The sequence below is a fragment of the Hyla sarda genome, chromosome 5, assembly GCF_029499605.1.
Source record: "Hyla sarda isolate aHylSar1 chromosome 5, aHylSar1.hap1, whole genome shotgun sequence".
In the NCBI taxonomy this organism is placed as follows: domain Eukaryota; kingdom Metazoa; phylum Chordata; class Amphibia; order Anura; family Hylidae; genus Hyla; species Hyla sarda.
The window spans coordinates 221037679-221054825 of NC_079193.1; the positions used below are offsets into that span (position 1 = coordinate 221037679).

General features: G+C 44.1%; 1 protein-coding gene across 6 annotated transcripts in view; it reads left to right on the top strand.

Annotated features, from left to right (window-relative positions):
• The window catches only part of SYCP2L (synaptonemal complex protein 2 like), a 200633-nt gene that overhangs the window by 171345 nt on the left and 12141 nt on the right, over window positions 1–17147 (top strand). For all 6 annotated transcript variants that reach the window (XM_056521155.1, XM_056521156.1, XM_056521157.1 and 3 more), the window contains 5 exons: window positions 1088–1173; window positions 7183–7240; window positions 11065–11184; window positions 13686–13810; window positions 16220–16314. In XM_056521155.1, the coding sequence (XP_056377130.1) occupies window positions 1088–1173; window positions 7183–7240; window positions 11065–11184; window positions 13686–13810; window positions 16220–16314 (484 nt within the window). The remainder of the gene's footprint in view (window positions 1–1087; window positions 1174–7182; window positions 7241–11064; window positions 11185–13685; window positions 13811–16219; window positions 16315–17147) is intronic.

Consider the following 17147-nt stretch of genomic DNA (forward strand, 5'->3'; position numbering starts at 1 on the left):
CCCATTTTCTGTTTCTTGGGTTCTCCGGGATTCCTTTCTAGGGTCTTTCGGACGTATTTCCTCGTTTGCTTCTCCTACTGCTTTGTGACTAAACTGGTTGCCTCACTGCAGGTGAGCGGGTTTATCCTGCCAGGGAGGAGCCGACTTTTCTTTTTCCTAGTGCCAGCGCCTCCTAGTGGCAAGAGCATATACCCATCAGTTAGGTGTCCCCCAATGAAGGCTACGAGAGATTTTACGGTGAGTACAAAAAAAATCTCCTTTTTTCTTCCATTTTGTCGCACAATGATTTTCTTTTCTGTTTCGCCATAGATTTTTGGGTAAAATGGCTGATGTCACTGCAAAGTAGAATTGGTGGCACAAAAAATAAGCCATTATATGGATTTTTAGGTGAAACATTGAAAGGGTTATGATTTTTAAAATGTAAGGAGGAAAAAATGAAAGTGGAAAAACGCTATGTCCTTAATGGGTTAATATGTAAACAACTCAAAAATTTGTGTCTGGCAGTTAATTCTACATCCGTAATAAAGACACACATTAATTGAACTGAATGAGAACTGACAGATGTTTTATTATTGATGTCAATGCAGTTCAATAGTAGAGAACAGACAGTTGTTTGACATTTTTTGGAATGTTTTAAATCTGAAAACATGGCAAAATACTGTGTGCACATAGCCTTAGTTTGTTTACCATGAATTCCATATATGTGAAATGGTGCATGGAATTTTACAAACCTCATTTAGATCTAATGTGTGTAGCACACCCATTTCTTCTGTCAGGTGTGATATTTTCCTTACTGTGCAGATAGTTTTTCTAATAATTTAGTTAAATACCATGCTGAGTTAGGATTTCCTTGATATGAGTGTCCACATAACGAGAAGGACAATATATACCATATGCTGTATTAACTTCTCATAGATGAAGTATGAATTGATGATGAATTGTAGCCTGTGATGTAACCTATCAAGTAGCATTTTGCTCCGTTTGGTATTTAGCAGTTTTATGATAGTGTTTATGCTTGGTTGGTTGATTGAACTATTTAAAATGCAGTTACCTATTTGTTCTAAATGCAAACCTTCTTTTTTTAAAGGCACTTTACGTTTATCTGATTTGGATCAAGACACCATGGATCCATTACAAGAAATGTCTTCCCCGGAATTGGTTAAGATTAAAAAAGTAAGTCATTATTGGCAATGAAAACAGGTCAAAAACTGTTTAAGTCTCAAAAAAAAACTATGCAGAATGCAGACTTTTTTAATATTTTTTATTATTTTAATCATAGAGTTTTATTGAGCTCAGTGGTAAAACATACTTAAGTGTCAATTAATTTTATGGCTATAATTGTTATAGCTATAAAATTAAGTTTAGGGCCCTGACTATGTGTACAGTATATATTTATGCTAATGCTGTCTAGTGTGTTGTATGCATGGTTATGTGATGGTCGTGAAACCATGTATGTAAATGTTTCTCTGCATAAGGGTGATCATGTAAGTGGTGAACTGGTGGTGAAGTCTCAGCTTAGTGTCAGTAGGAGACAGACACAGGTCTGTAGAGCTGTTGTTCTTTTTGTTGCTTTAGAGTATTAGATTTTTTTCTCTCCTTTCTGATCTTATTTAGGTTGGGGCGACAAGAGCATGGTGCTGCCTGATCCCCCACTTGCGATGAAGGGGCACAGTACATAAAATATGCACCGTTAACCCCTTCTCGCCACCGACCAGCACTAGGGATGTACCCTGGGTCCAGGTCCCCTCTTGCCCCCTGCTCACCCCGCTATGGTAGCCTGGCATGATGCAGAGAGGCACTATGCTGGTTGAAGACTTCAGAGGTGATTACGTGGGGACATCTTCCCTGTAGGTAAGTACACACCAGCACACTGCTGTTCCTCCAGTTGCTCTCTGGGCACAGGGATCTCCTTCTCTGCACGCTGCTATTCCTGTTCAGCTACTCCTGTACAAAAGGGACCTCCACCTCTGCAAGGGACCTCCACCTCTGCAAGGGACCTCCACCTCTGCAAGGGACCTCCTCCTCTACACGCTGCTGTTCCAGCTGATATCAGGACTCAGGAACCTGGGTGAGCTTGTTCCTCTTTCTTTGGGTTTGGCTGACTTATCTGTCAGGTTTTCATTCCATATCCGACCCCAGAACCGAATCCCCCCCCCAACATCTCCCTGGTTCCCACCTTAGTCACATACTATTCCTGCATGAGCTGTAAAACTAAAATGCCTGGTGGCTCGACTGAGTCCACCTGTTCTGCTTGCTCCGCTTCACGTCCCAGCCCTCCTGTGCCTTCCATCCAGGATGGTGGCCACCTGGACCCTGTGGTCATGGAACCTCCCCCTGTTTGGGTGTCCTCTCTCTGACAATCTCTGATTTGGTGCAGGTTTCCAGAGAGGTCGCTACTGCCTTTTAAGCGGTCCTCCTTGTGATCTCGCTCCCGGGAGGCTCATTCAGTCTCCTCTAGATTCCCCACCCGGCGCTCTCACAAGCGCCACAGGGTCATTGACCCCTCACCCGATGGGACATCTCCACGCCGCTCTTGCTCCCTATCCCCATCTATCAGGCAGCGTCCTCGCTCCCGCATTCACTCCCCTGTGGACCGCTCCCGGCCTGCCGTTGCAGATCTGCTAGATCTAGAGCTTCCACTGCCTGTTCCTGGTCTCCTGGGGAACTGGTGGACCCAGACTCAGATCCGCACTCAGAGATTGAGGAGCCGTTATCCATATCCTCCAGATCTCCAATGCTGGTGATTCTGTGCTCTGTGTCTCTGGAGACCGCACATTGTGCGGCCTTTGCTTCTGGAAATTTGGTAGCTATCCGCCGCTCTATGTGGCTGAAGGCCTGGAATGCCAATGCGGCCTCCAAGAAATCTCTCGCAGAGCTGCCGTTTGCTGTTGGCCGTCTTTTTGGCAAATGCCTGGATGAAATATTTTCTGAGGCTACAGGCGGTAAGAGCTCTCTGCTTCAGCAGAATAAGGTGCGTCGCACAGATTCCCGCCGCAAGCCCTCTTCCTTTCAGCCCTTTTGGTCCTTTGCCTCGGGCTGCCAGGACAAACCAGCGGCCTCGCAGACTCAGAAGGCTCCTTCCTTCAAAGTGCGTCCCTCCTGGAAACAGGATGGCCGTTCTGGATGCTTTTCCACCAGGCCAGGTACCCGAAAGCCTACCTCCGCCTGAAGGGGCACCCCCACCCGAGTCGGGTGGGTGGTCACCATTCCCTCTTTCGGGATGATTGGTTGGCGCAGGTCCAGGATTCCTGGGTTCGGGACGTTTTCGGACGGCTACCGAATAGAGTTTGGTTCTTTTTCCCCGGGATTGTTTTTCCCAGTCCTGTCCTCCCGGCTTTCCGGCCCTGGCTGCGGCTATTCAGTATGCGCTCCACACCCTCCTTACTCAGTGGGTCATCATTCCAGTTCTGGCCCGGGAATGTTTCTCTGGCTTTTATTCAAATCTTTTCATCGTTCCCAATAAAAGGGGAATGGTCTGTCCGATTCTCGATTTGAAGCTTCTCAATCGGCACTTGCGCCTGCGGCACTTGGAATCCCTCTGTTCTGTTGTTGTGTCCTTGGACCAGGGCGAATTTCTGTCCTCAGTGGACATCCAGGACGCCTACCTCCACATCCCCATTTTTCCGGCCCACCAACGGTTCCGCCGGTTTGCCATCCCTGTAGGTCATTTTCAGTTTGCGGCTCTGCCCTTTGGGCTGGCCATGGCCCCTGAGGTCTTTGTGGTGGTGGTCACCATCCTCCGATCTCTAGGAGTGTTGGTGCTCCCTTAGTCTCAAGATTGCACTTCAGACCCTAACCAGTTTCGGTAGAAATCCAACCTCTCCCCCTCCCAGTCTCTGGTTTTTCTGGGGCTTCGTTTCCTCAACGCGACTGTTCTGCTTGCACCGGACAAGCAGAGTGCTCTGCTGTCCAGGATTCGCCTCTTGTGCCACCTGTAACCGGTGGCCATCCATTCTTGTATGGAAGTGCTGGGCAGGAAGCCGTTCCCTTTGCCCAGTTCCAATGTCGCCCACTTCAGTGGGCCATCCTGTCTCTGTGGGACAAATCTCCACTGTCCACCGCCGCCGAATCTGTATGCCCCTCACAGCTTGCCAGTCTCTCCTTTGGTGGCTCCGTTCCTCCGGGAGGGACGAACATTTCTCCTGCTGTGTTGGCAGATCTTAACAACCGATTAGATTCCTTGGCTGGGGGTGGGGGGGGGGGGGGGGGCATTTTTCAGTACCAGATGGTTCAGGGCTGTTGGTCTTCCCAGAAAGCCTGTCTCCCCATCAACGTCCTGGAACTTCGGGCCATTTTTCTTTTGTCTTCTCCACTGGGAGTTGCTCCTCCGAGTTCGTCTGCTTCGAGTTCAGACGGACAACACCACAGCAGTGGCTTATCTCAATCGCCAGTGAGGCACCCGCAGCCTCTTCAATGGTCTGGGCTGGGCAGGACGTCGGTTCCCCTCCATCTCGGCAATCCACATTCCTGGTGTAGGCAGTTGAGAGGCGGACTTTGAGTCTCTTCTCGTCCGACCCCGGAGAGTGGTCTCTCCATCCGGAGGTGTGTTTGGAAATTTGCGTCGGAGGACCCCGGACGTGGACCTCTTTGCATCCCGCCATAAGCCGGCAGGTTCCCGGCTTCGTCGCCAAGTCCCGCGATCCTCTGACCATGGATGCATTGATAATTCCCTGGGCGCAGTTCGCCCTCCCTTACCTCTTCCCTCCACTCTCCCTCCTGCCCAGGGTCATGAGGAAGCTCAAGGCAGAGGATGTCTTAGCGATTCTTGTGGCTCTGGATTGGCGGTGGTTCGCCGACTTATTTTGCCTAGTGGTGGATGGCCCCATGCGGCTTCCGGATTGGCCCGGCCTTCTCTCTCAAGGTCCTCTCTGCCACCCTGAATTCACTGATGCTGCATATGACAGCGGTTGAAACCGCCATGCTGAGGGCTCGAGGTTTCTCGGTCCGGGTCATTCGCACCATGCTCCGGGCACGTAAGCCATACTCTGCTAGGATTTACCATTGTACCTGGTGTGCCTACTTTCGGTGGTGCGAGGCCCGGTCCCTGTCTACTGTTGTTTTTTCCCCTTGCCAAGCCTGCTTTCCTTTTTGCAGGTGGGGCTGGAAACGCGTCTTAGTTCCCTTAAGGGGCAGGTGTTGGCGCTTTCCATCCTTTTTCAGTGCCCCCTGGCATCCAATCCTCATGTCCACACCTTCCTGCAGGTTGTGTCTCACGAGGCTCCTCCATACAGGTCTCCCACTCCGCTCTGGGACCTGAATCTGGTGCTTAGCGCTTTACAGGGCACCACATTTTAGCCCCTCTGGGAGGTCTCTCTCTGCTTCCTCTCTTGGAAGGTGTCCTTTCTCATCACGGTTACCTCCATCTGGCGGGTGTCTGAATTGGCGGCTCTCTCCTGTTGCCCTCCCTTTCTTGTCCTTCATCAGGACATGGCTGTGCTTCGGCTGGTGCCGGGTTTGGGTGGCTTTGACCTCTGCCTGATTTCTTGCTGGCTGTGTTCTGCTTTCCCACCCCGAAGACTGCTTTGGTACGTCCCGCGGTTCCTGTGTCCCCCAATGGAGCTGACCGAAAAAAGTAGATTATTTATATATATATTTACTGTAAAATCTCTAAACTGATTAGCTCAGAGTCAGGCGCGCAGGGTATATCCTGCCAGAAAGGGCTGACTTATTTTTTTGTTAATGCCTAGTGTCAGCCTCCTAGTAGCAGCAACATATATCCACGGTTTCTGTGTCCCCACAGTTCCTGTGTCCCCCAATGGATCCTCCGAAAAGGAGATTTTACTGTAAGTATAAATCTTTTTAGCGTCACAAATTTTTGTGTACCTAGCCATATCCTAAATGCCTGTTAGATTGCCACATGTGCGATATCTACTGTTTTCCTGGCGCACCACAGACTATTGTTCCAGAAAGCAACAGTTGAACAGAAAAAATACAGCAGACCGCAGTTTGAGGATGCTTTCCTTCCTTCCTCCCCATTGTTTGTTTCCTCCTTCCCTCCTGCTCAGTGCTGAGGATGGGCAAAACTACATTTGCTTGTTTACAGTCATGGCCATTAACCAAAACGGGATAGTGATTCTCAAAAATTCAGTGACTCTGGAATGTACACTATTGAACATATATGTGTATGTTTGTGTGTGCATATAAATATTCTAGCTAGCTATCTATGCATTAAAAGGGTTTAACACAAGATTGGACCTTTTTCTAAGCCTGCAGTAGACTTCCTGTTTCTGGAGTAGTATATTTGCAGTAAGCTTAGTTTTCTGACTAGATATTCATTAAACTTGGTACTAGCAGTAAACTCAAAGGGGGGTTTCCACTAAGTAATGGAATGCCTTTATTATGTATATGATAAATATATTAGAGTACCTGTCACCAAACCATATTATCTAAAATAACTGAGATTATATTCCCTAACTACTCCTAACAACCCTCCTGCCCTTTAAAAAAAAAAAAAAAAATCCAAGCTTTATAAAGTTCTTTATCATACCTTTCCTCTTGCTCACATTGTTTGAGCTCCCAGCAGGAGAAAGGGTGCGTTCCCCAGCAGGCACAACATCACTGAAGCCTGCAAGAGCTGTGCTCCGCACACTTCCTGAGTTTGGTCTTCTGCCAGGCTGGGAGGAGACAAAACTAACTGTTTGGCTTGCACAGGGAACAGAACAGAGCCACCTAGTGGCCATTTTTTTCAATCACATTAAAAAGATATAAAGGTGGAGGATTTTAATAGCAAGTAAATAGCAAAGGGTCTTATAATTACATAAGGAACACTATATTAAAAATTTTGTTTGTTGACAGGTGGTATTTACGTTTTGAATAATGTTCTTGTAATACATCTATCTATATAGCTTAAAAAACTATTCTAATGTAGAATTAAAATGTTCTTGATGTGACATGAGTTAAATAAATAAATCACATTTTTTACTTCATGGCATATTTTTGTGCAATTTGTGTGTGTATATATGTGTTAGTGTGTGTGTGTATATGTGTGTGTGTATATATGTGTTAGTGTGTGTGTATATGTGTATGTATATAGATATATAGATATATAGATATAGATATAGATAGATATATATATATATGTGTGTTTGTGTGTGTAAAAATATATATATATATATATATATATATATATATATATATATATATATATATAATTTTTTTAAATATTATTTTTTATTAAACCAGCTACCCGAAACGAGCACTACAAGCAAAATAAATGTCGAAAGCAACAAGGACCAGATTGGTACTGTTTCCATAGATTTGTTGTTTTTTTGTTGTTTTTTTCATGTTAAAAGCTTGCTTATTCCACTGAAAAGGAATTGCCAGCAGAGCTTTTGGAGATGCTCGGTCAACAGGTCCTCTTCAAGTCAGTGCTGCTCTAAAACTTTAGTATCACTTATTGGAGGAGAGCTACTGACTGGGCTGTCTTTATATCACTTTCAGTGAGTAAGCACCTTGCAACATCTATAACTTTAGATGAGGGTGCTGTACAATATGCACTTTGCTTACACTACTCTTTGGCTCTCCATATACCAAAGTTTATTATAAGATAATTTTTTCACTTTAGTCAGGGACTTACCTCAGTGTTGTTCAGAAAGCTGTTATATAGGAGGTATCATTTTTTGTTTTCAGAAGGACTATATTGATATTGTGGTATAAAGAATTGGTAAGGTTTCCATCTACATATGATTCATGAAGCAGGGAGGGAGAGAAGAGGATATCTAGAATTTTTTATTTTTTTTGTAACAGTCAATTGGGAAGCCATATAGAATAGAACATTTTCCCAGTCCTGTTTTTTCCCAGTCCTGTTGCTTTTATTAGTAAGTGAGCATTATTTTAAGTAGGAAATAAAGCTATCTAGCGCATGGTGTTGCATTACTCAAAAATATATTGACTAGGAAAAAGCATACTAAGATTTTTTTTTTAATTCTTATTATTACACGACCAGGAGTCTTTTTTTTTAACCCCTTAAGGACGCAGTCCATTTGGGCCTTAAGGACGCAGACAATTTTAGTTTTGCGTTTTTGTTTTTTCCTCCTCGCCTTCAAAAAATCATAACTCTCTTATATTTTCATCCACAGACTAGTATGAGGGCTTGTTTTTTTGTGCGACCAGTTGTCCGTTGTAATGCCATCACTCACTTTACCATAAAATGTATGGCACAACCAAAAAAATACTATTTGTGTGGGGAAATTAAAAAGAAAACCACAATTTTGCTAATTTTGGAAGGTTTCGTTTTCACGCCGTACAATTTACGGTAAAAATGACATGTTATTTATTCTTTGGGTCAATACGATTAAAATGACACCCAAGATAACATACTTTTCTATTACTGTTGCGCTTAAAAAAAAAATCACCAACTTTTTAACCAAATTAAAAAGATCCCCCTATTTTGAAGACCTATAACTTTTTCATTTTTCCGTATAAGCGGCGGTATGAGGAATCATTTTTTGCGCCGTAATCTGTACTTTTTATTGATACCATATTTGCTTATATAAAACTTTTAATACATTTTTTTATAATTTTTTGGGGAATAAAATGCTATAAAAAAGCAGCTATTTTGGACTTTTTTTTTTTTTTTTTTACGTTCACGCCGTTCACCGTACGGTATCATTAACATTTTATTTTAATAGTTCAGATATTTACGCACACGGCGATACCAAATATGTATATAAAATATTTATATTAACAGTTTTTGGGGGTGAAATAGGGAAAATGGGACAATTTATGTTTTCATTGGGGGAGGGGGTTTTTCAAATTTTTTTTACTTTTACTTTTTCAACTTTTATTTTTACACTTTAACCTCTTAAGGACTCAGGGCGTACCTTTACGCCCTGAGCCCGGTCCCGGTGTGAAAAACGGGGTGACGGCGTGACCCCGCATCACACTGGGTCGGTCCCGGCTGCTAACGATAGCCGGGACCTTGGGCTAACAGCTTGTGACACCGATCGTTGTGCCGCGCGCTGTTAACCCTTCAGACGCAGCGATCTCCGCGTCTGAAAACGAAAGTAAACGCTTCTCGGCAGCTCAGTCAGGCTGTTCGGGACATCGTGACAAAATCGCGATGTTCCAATCAGCTGGGACGCAGGTGGAGGTCTCCTTACCTCTCTCCGCGGCGTCCGATCGGGGTTTGATTGCTCCAAGCCTGAGCTACAGGCTTGAGCAATCGAGCCCCTATCTCGCTGATCCGTGCAAAGTTATGGCTTTGCAGGGATAAGCATAAGAGAGCATAAGTAATCAGTGTGTGCAGTGTTCTAGGTCCCTATGGGACCTATAGCACTGCAAAAAAAAAGTGGGAAAAAAAAGTTAACAAAGGTCATTTAACCCCTTCCCTAATAAAAGTTCTAATCACCCCCCTTTTCCCATAAAAAAAAAACTGTGTAAATAAAAATAAAAATTAACATGTGGTATCGCCGCGTGCGTAAATGTCCGAAGTATAAAATTATATCATTAATTAAACCGCACGGTTAATGGCGTACACGCAAAAAAATTCAAAATAGTCCAAAATAGTGTATTTTGGGTCACATTTTATATCATAAAAAAATGAATAAAAAGCGATCAAAAAGTCCGATCAACACAAAAAATGTACCGATAAAAACTTCAGAACACGGTGCAAAAAAAGGAGCCCTCATACCAGCCCATACGCAGAAAAATAAGTTACAGGGGTCAGAAAATTACAATTTTAAAATTGAATTTTCCTGCATGTAGTTATGATTTTTTTCAGAAGTGCGACAAAATCAAACCTATATAAGTAGGGTATCATTTTAACCGCATGGACATACAGAATAAACATAAGGTGTCATTTTGACCAAAAAATGCACTGCGTAGAAACGGAAGCCTTCAAAAGTTACAAAATGAAATTTTTTCTTCAATTTTGTCGCACAATGATTTTTTTTTTCCGATTTGCCGTGGATTTTTTGGTAAAATGACTGTCACTGCAAAGTAGAATTGGTGGCGCAAAAAATAAGCCATCATATGGATTTTTAGGTGCAAAATTGAAAGCGCTATGATTTTTAGAAGGTTATAAGGACTCAGCGTTTTTCTGTTTTTGCATTTTAATTTTTTCCTTCAGGGGTTAATAGTCCCCATTCGATTTCTAATCCTGTTCAGTGCTATGTATAGGACATAGCACTGATCAGCATTATCGGTCATCTTCTGCTTTGGTCTGCGGGAAGGCAGATCAGAGCAGAAGACTCCCGGAAGGCAGCGGAGCCAGGTGAGGGGACCTCAGTCTGCCATAATGGATGATAGGATCGCCGCGGCAGCGCTGCGGGCGATCCGATCATCCATTTAAGTGACCGCGATGCTGCAGATGCCGTGATCTGTATTGATCACGGCATCTGAGGGGTTAATGACGGACATCCGCGGTATCGCGGGTGTCCACCATTACTTGCGGGTCCCTGGCTGCGATCAACAGCTGTGACCTGCCGCGCATGATCCGGGCATCGCTCCGATGCCCGCGGTTAAGCTTAGGACGTAAATGTACGTCCTGGTGCGTTAAGTACCACCTCGCCAGGACGTACATTTACATCCTTTGTCGTTAAGGGGTTAAAGGATGAATTGTCCCTAACCATTTTGTCCCATTTCTGTTCGATCAGATTTAGTCCCGGCATTGGTGAATTTCTAGGAAAGAGGGTTAAAGGTCATTGACAAGATTAGAGAAACGTGTGCAATTTTACTAGTAACAATGCTTTGGGGCTCTATTACACAGGGAGACTATTGGCTGAACAGGCCAATAATCCCCATATGAAGTAGGCCCAGTGATCAGCGAACAGATGAGCCACTGCTTGTTTGCTGGTTAATGACATTGTTATGCCCTGCAATTCAGGTGTGGCAAGGGGAAAAATAGCCACATTTTTCAAATCCTCTAGAATCCCTTTAACAAACTGTTTAGACGTAGATAAACCTTGCTTGGACAATGTAGTCCCTTTGACCTAATGCATTTGCTGTTGAAATAAGATATTCAAAGTGCATCTCATTTTGTAATAGTGTTATTGTTTTAGAGGAGAATAGTTTTTTCTTCTTATGTATCAGTTATGGTTTTTCATACTTTTTATATCCTATCAGAGCTTATTGAAGGACTGTATCCTTCAGGCATAGCCGAGAATTTTAAAAAGAAAAGAAAGCGACCAAGCTGCGAAAGAGAAGAAGAAATCTATTTTAAACCTCGTAAACTTTTTACTTCTGGTGAGAAAAATACACATCTGTACATAGAAAAAAAGTCTTATTTTTGTACTTGTTTACTCAGTATGCTTGTGTATAAAAACTGTAAGAAAGTTTTGCTTGCTGACGATCCGTCCAGGTTATGTTTTCTAAACTGGAATGGAGAAATTAAACATGCATGCTACCGTAATTTTCGCCCTATAGGACGCACATATTTTAATTCTGAACCCAACAGTGAACTTCAACCTGCGGACATCCAGATGTTGCAAAACTACAACTCCCAGCATGCCCGGACAGCCAGCGGCTGTAGTTTTGCAACATCTGGAGGTCCGCAGGTTGAAGACCACTGGTAAAGGAGGTAAGACTCGCGTGTCCCCGCCGCTCCGGACCGCGGACTTGCGTGTCCCTGCCGCTCCGAACATCTGGAGGTCCGCAGGTTGAAGACCACTGGTATAGGAGGTAATACTCGCGTGTCCCCTCACCGCTCATCATCGCTTCCCTGGATGTCGCTCCATCGCTGTCGCCGCATCCCCATGGTGTCCCCGACGCCCTGGACATCCTCTTTCCCCGCATCCACGCGCTCTGCCGTCGTCATCACGACGCTACGCACGCCGCTCCTATTGGATGACGGGTCGGCGTGCGCGACAACGTGATGACGTCGAAGGAGAGCGCCGGCCAAGCAGGGGATCCCGGCCCGGAGCAGACACCGAGAAGGCAGGTAAGGTCCCTCCCGATGTCCTGTAAGCTGTTCGAGACGCCGCAATTTCACCGTGGCGGTCCCGAACAGCCCGACTGAGCAGCTGGGTTAGTGTCACTTTCGCTTCAGATGCGGCGGTCACTGATCGCTGCATCTGAAAGGTTAACACAAGGCATCACCGCGATCGGTGATGTCCTGTATTAGCCTCGGGTCCCGGTCGTTGATGGCCGCCGGGACCGACGCGATAGGTGTGTATTCGCCGTATAAGACGCACCAACTTTTCCTCCTCAGTTTTGGTGAAGAAAAAGTGCGTCTTATACGGCGAAAAATACGGTATATACTGTGGACAACTACCACACATTTATCATTCATGTGGCCCATTGAGCTAAGTGTACCTTTTGTTATAGACTGTAAGCTCTTGCTGCTATAAAATAATTTGTATTATTTTTATCATTTATTGTAGGTGGACCTTGGGTGTAAAATAGCCCAGGGCACATTTTCAGCATTCTGAACATAATTTTTTTTTTTGTGTTTTTATCTTCACTTTATTTTTTTAGGTCCGAGATATAAATCTTTTTCTTAATATGTAAATGAGGCTCAAAAGCCCAGGGGGTGTTTCACAGCATGGTAAAAGCCCATGTAAGTCCAGCTTATGTCATCCTATGCACCACCTTTGCACCACCGACCCTCAGAGTGTCAATAGGTAAATAGCTGGACGGGGCTCTTGCTGTGTCTGGACATCGCCTCCTGGGCTTTGGTGCTTTAAAAATTTGGCCAATCTGCAAGTGACTCAGCAAGGATGTTTCTGAAAGTCCTTGCAAAGTCTGCAGTCTCTCTAAATCATACCATTGTAGGAGAAGAGAGCCAGCTATCAGGGATGGCATGGGTGGATTACTACCCTCCCTTCATTCCTGATCACTGTATACACAGGGCTGAATAAGGTCAGCAGAAGCCATTAGGCTTCCTGCTCACGATTATGGTGATCATGTGAATGCTGGGTAGCTGCTGAGATGTTGCAGACCTAAATCCGCTCTACAAAGTATTTTAGGGAAAATAGGTTGTCCCATGTTGCAGATGAAATCAGTAATAAAATATATATATTTTAAATTAAAATGCTCCCTCCTACTCCTACCCCTAAGGTCTTTTATGTCCTTATGGGCTGCACAATGTAGAAAAAGTAAAACAAACATAGTAAAAAAAATAAAAATAAATACAAAATAAAAAGAAACGTCCATTTCTATCCCTGCTTCCATTTATATCACTTATACAGGAACAACTGTAATGAAAAGTGTTTTTAACACCTTTGTGATATTAATACAAAAGCACGCACATCTTATTACATGTTCCCTCAGTATCGCACAAAAAGTTACAATTTAATAGTATAAAGGTGACCTAAATATCTCACCGAAAAAAATTATGCAAAATTTCTTTGAATAACCAAATGAGAAGAAACTACTGTATATAGCTTTTAAACCTGTGTTCTAAAAAATGCACTTGTGTCTAATCCTGAAGAGGGAACTGTCCTAGTTTATAAATGGATAAATAGCCTGTCACAACTTTTTATATACTAAAATAAATATTTTGGTTCACATTTCAGGTAGTGGTTTTAGAGAGCAATAAATTAAAACTTTTACATAAACTTTTTTTTTTTCTTCTAGAAACACAATTGTCTTTGTGGCCAATAAATAAATAATATATACTGAAAAGTAAATTGTGGCTTTAGGTAACACATTTGGACCTGCACAGTGCTTGGAAATGTGACTTATAATGTGTCTTTTTAGAGTTATTCCTCACAAGAGTCCTAATATCTGTGATCATTTCTGTACAGCCAAAGCTTCAGCTGATCTGGAAGATGATGTTTTTAAGTCAGACTCTCATGAATCCGACATAACAGAAGGCAGCTTCATTTCCTCTTTTGAAAGTTTTACAGAAGGCCTCAAAAAGAAGATGATGGTAAAATAACTATGTTATAGAACATTATGGTCAATTAAAATCTTATGTAGAGTATTTCATATATGTGCTCATGAATAAGTGATCTGCTGACTAAGCAAGGCTGTTTGAGTAAGCAACTGTAACAATACATTGACTTTAGAGAAAAAACAAGTATACCAATTCACAAAATTGTTAGAACTGGCTCCTGATTGATGAAAAATGCATTTCTGCTAAATGATCACTAAGGCCTCCTCTACATCCATGCGTCATCAGTTTTATTTTATTTTTTTTGTTTCACCCCCCCCAATCTACTGTAGATTTTGAATCTTGCCTAGTTGTATATTTTTAGCCTCTTTGTACTGTTAGAAACAGGCCGTTTATGAGTAAAGTCTGGAAGAGGTTATGATATGTCCAAGTGAAAGCAAAACTGACTGTATACATTTGATTGTGGTCCCCAATATGAAATGCTTTTATTTTCTCTATTGTACCCGTTCCTCCATTTTTCTGCAGTCAACTGTTTTGGTGCCCCATATGGTTATTAATGTCATCATTGGACAATGTCACAGTGGCTCGTATTCACAACCTTTTGGCTCTAGCCAGAAGACTGCCCAGCTGTCAATTTATTAATATGATGGCCTAAGAAAGTAAGGTTTTGTTCAGACAGCAGAAGTTCTGCATAGATGTGGAATTCCATGGCCACATTGATTTGCAGGAATTCCCCATCTATGCAGAATTTCTGCATTCATTTTGCATGAATACATGAACACTGAGCATGTTTAAAACTGCTTTGATTCATTAAAAAAGTGTGAATTATGTACCGTATTTTTCGCCCTATAGGACGCACCGGCATATAAGACGCACCCAATTTTAAAGGTGCAAAATCTAGAAAAAAAAGATTCTGAACCCAACAGTGATCTTCAACCTGCGGACTTCCAGATGTTGCAAAACTACAACTCCCAGCATGCCCGGACAGCAGTTGGCTGTCCGGGCATGCTGGGAGTTGTAGTTTTCAACATCTGGAGGTCCGCAGGTTGAAGACCACTGGTAGGAGGTAATACTCACGTGTCTCCGCCGCTCCGGACCCGGCTCGTCACTGCTGCCCTGGATGTCGCTCCATCGCTGTCGCCAGGTCCCCGTGGTGTCCCCAACTCTCCGGACGTCTTCTTCTCCGGGATCCACGCTCTCAATCGCCATCATCACGTCGCTACGCACGCCGCTCCTATTGGATGACAGGACGGCAAGCACGACAACGTGATGACGTCGAAGGAGAGCGCCGGCCATGCAGGGGATCCTGGCCCGGAGCAGACACCGAGGAGGTAAGGTCCCTCCTGGTGTCCTGTAAGCTGTTCGGGATGCCGCAATTTCACCACGGCGGTCCCGAACAGCCCGACTGAGCAGCCGGGTTAGTGTCACTTACGCTTCAGACACGGCGGTCAGCTTTGATCGCCGCGTCTGAAGGGTTAATACAGGGCATCACCGTGATCGATGATGTCCTGTATTAGCCGCAGGTCCCAGCCGTTGATGGCCGCAAGGACCGACCCGATAGGTGTGTATTCGCCGTATAAGACGCACCAACTTTCCCCCCCCCCCCCCAGTTTTGGGGAAGAAAAAGTGCATCTTATACGCCAAAAAATACGGTATTTCACGGAGAAGAGTCCCATTGACTTCAATGGGCTAACGCAGCAGAATTCTGCAAAAATATAAGACATGACCTATATTTATGCGGAATGCAGAAACATCCTCAGCAAAAATTCTGCTTTGTGAATGGGACTACAGAATCCCATTGAAGATAATAGGCTATAAACACATGCAAAATTTCCATGATTTCAATGCGGAAATTCTGCCGTGTGAACATAGCCTAACAGCACCATTGCAAGTGAAGCAGAGAAGCAATGGAAAACTAAATCAGGAAGCTGCTATCAGTAAATGTATACCATCTGTTCTATTTAAAGTGTACCTGTCATCAACAAAAACTTTTTATATAATGTAGATAATACCATTATATATATATTTGTAATATACATTGGTTAAAAAATATGTATATTTTTGTCCCTGCAGCTGTTGCCTTTGTGTCACTATGAGGAGTCCAAATACATGAAGTGAGGGCAGGACAAGTACTGTACTCTGTGCAGTGAGGCTCTGTGACATGCTACGGGCTCACACATGAAGATGATTGACAAGCAAGGAGCCTGCACAGAGCCCTGCTTGTCCTGTCCTCAGCACTTTTTCACCCATAAATATACACATTTTTTAAGCAATGTATATTACAAATATACATATAATTGTATTGTCTACATTATATAAAAAGTTTTTGTTGACAGGTACACTTTAAGAATTCACATGGCACATTGTTGACTGCAATATGTGTTCAGCTTTGAGTTGTAATCAATAAACTCTCACTAAATATGAATACTTTTTTATTGCTTTCAGACTAGATATAAAAACATGGAAGTTAGAGCTCAAGATGTGCTTAAAACATCTCATCTGCATGTCTCGAAGTTAATGAATCAGATACAACAGAGCAAGTATGTAATGAACTAATTCCATTTTGTTCCACGGTAAAAATAATAAAATAAATAAAAATAAATTGTGATTTAACCACTTCTCAGCAGACTTTAAATGTCCAGGTGGCTGGCTATTAAAGGGGTTTTCCAGGCAAAAACATTTTATCCCCTATCCAAAGGATAAGATGTTTGATCGCGGGGGGCCCGCCGCTGGGACTCCCTGCGATCTCCCTTCAGCACCCGCATTGTATGCGGGAGCTGCGTCTCCCGTTTAGGAAACCTCCGGGTTTCCGGGACTGGGGACATGATGTCACGCCACGCCCCCTCCATTCATGTCTATTGGGGGGGGGGGGGGGGGGGCGTGGCAGCCATCATGCCCCCTCCATAGACATGAATGGAGGGGGGGGGCGTGAAGTCGGAAACCCGGAAGTTTCCGAAACTGGAGACGCAGCTCCCGCATAGAATGCGGGTGCTGCAGGGAGATCGTGAGGGGTCCCAGCGGCGAGCCCCCCCGCAATCAGACATCTTATCCCCTATCCTTTGGGTAGAGGATAATATGTTTTTGCCCGGAATACCCCTTTAAAGGACAACTGCAGCGGTATGACACTTATCCCCTATCCACAGGATAGGGGATAAGTGTTTGTTTGAGGGGGGTCCGACTGCTGGGACCCCCCACGATCTCCCTAACGGGGCGCCGCCATTAGCGCTCAGAGGTCGATGGTGATGCCCCGTCGAACGCTGCCTCCCCGCCTCTCCCATAGAGATGTATGGAGGAGGCGTGCCGGCTGCAACGCTATGCTGCGGCCGGCACGGGACAGCCGCGGTCTCGTACAGGAGATCACAGGCGGTCGGAC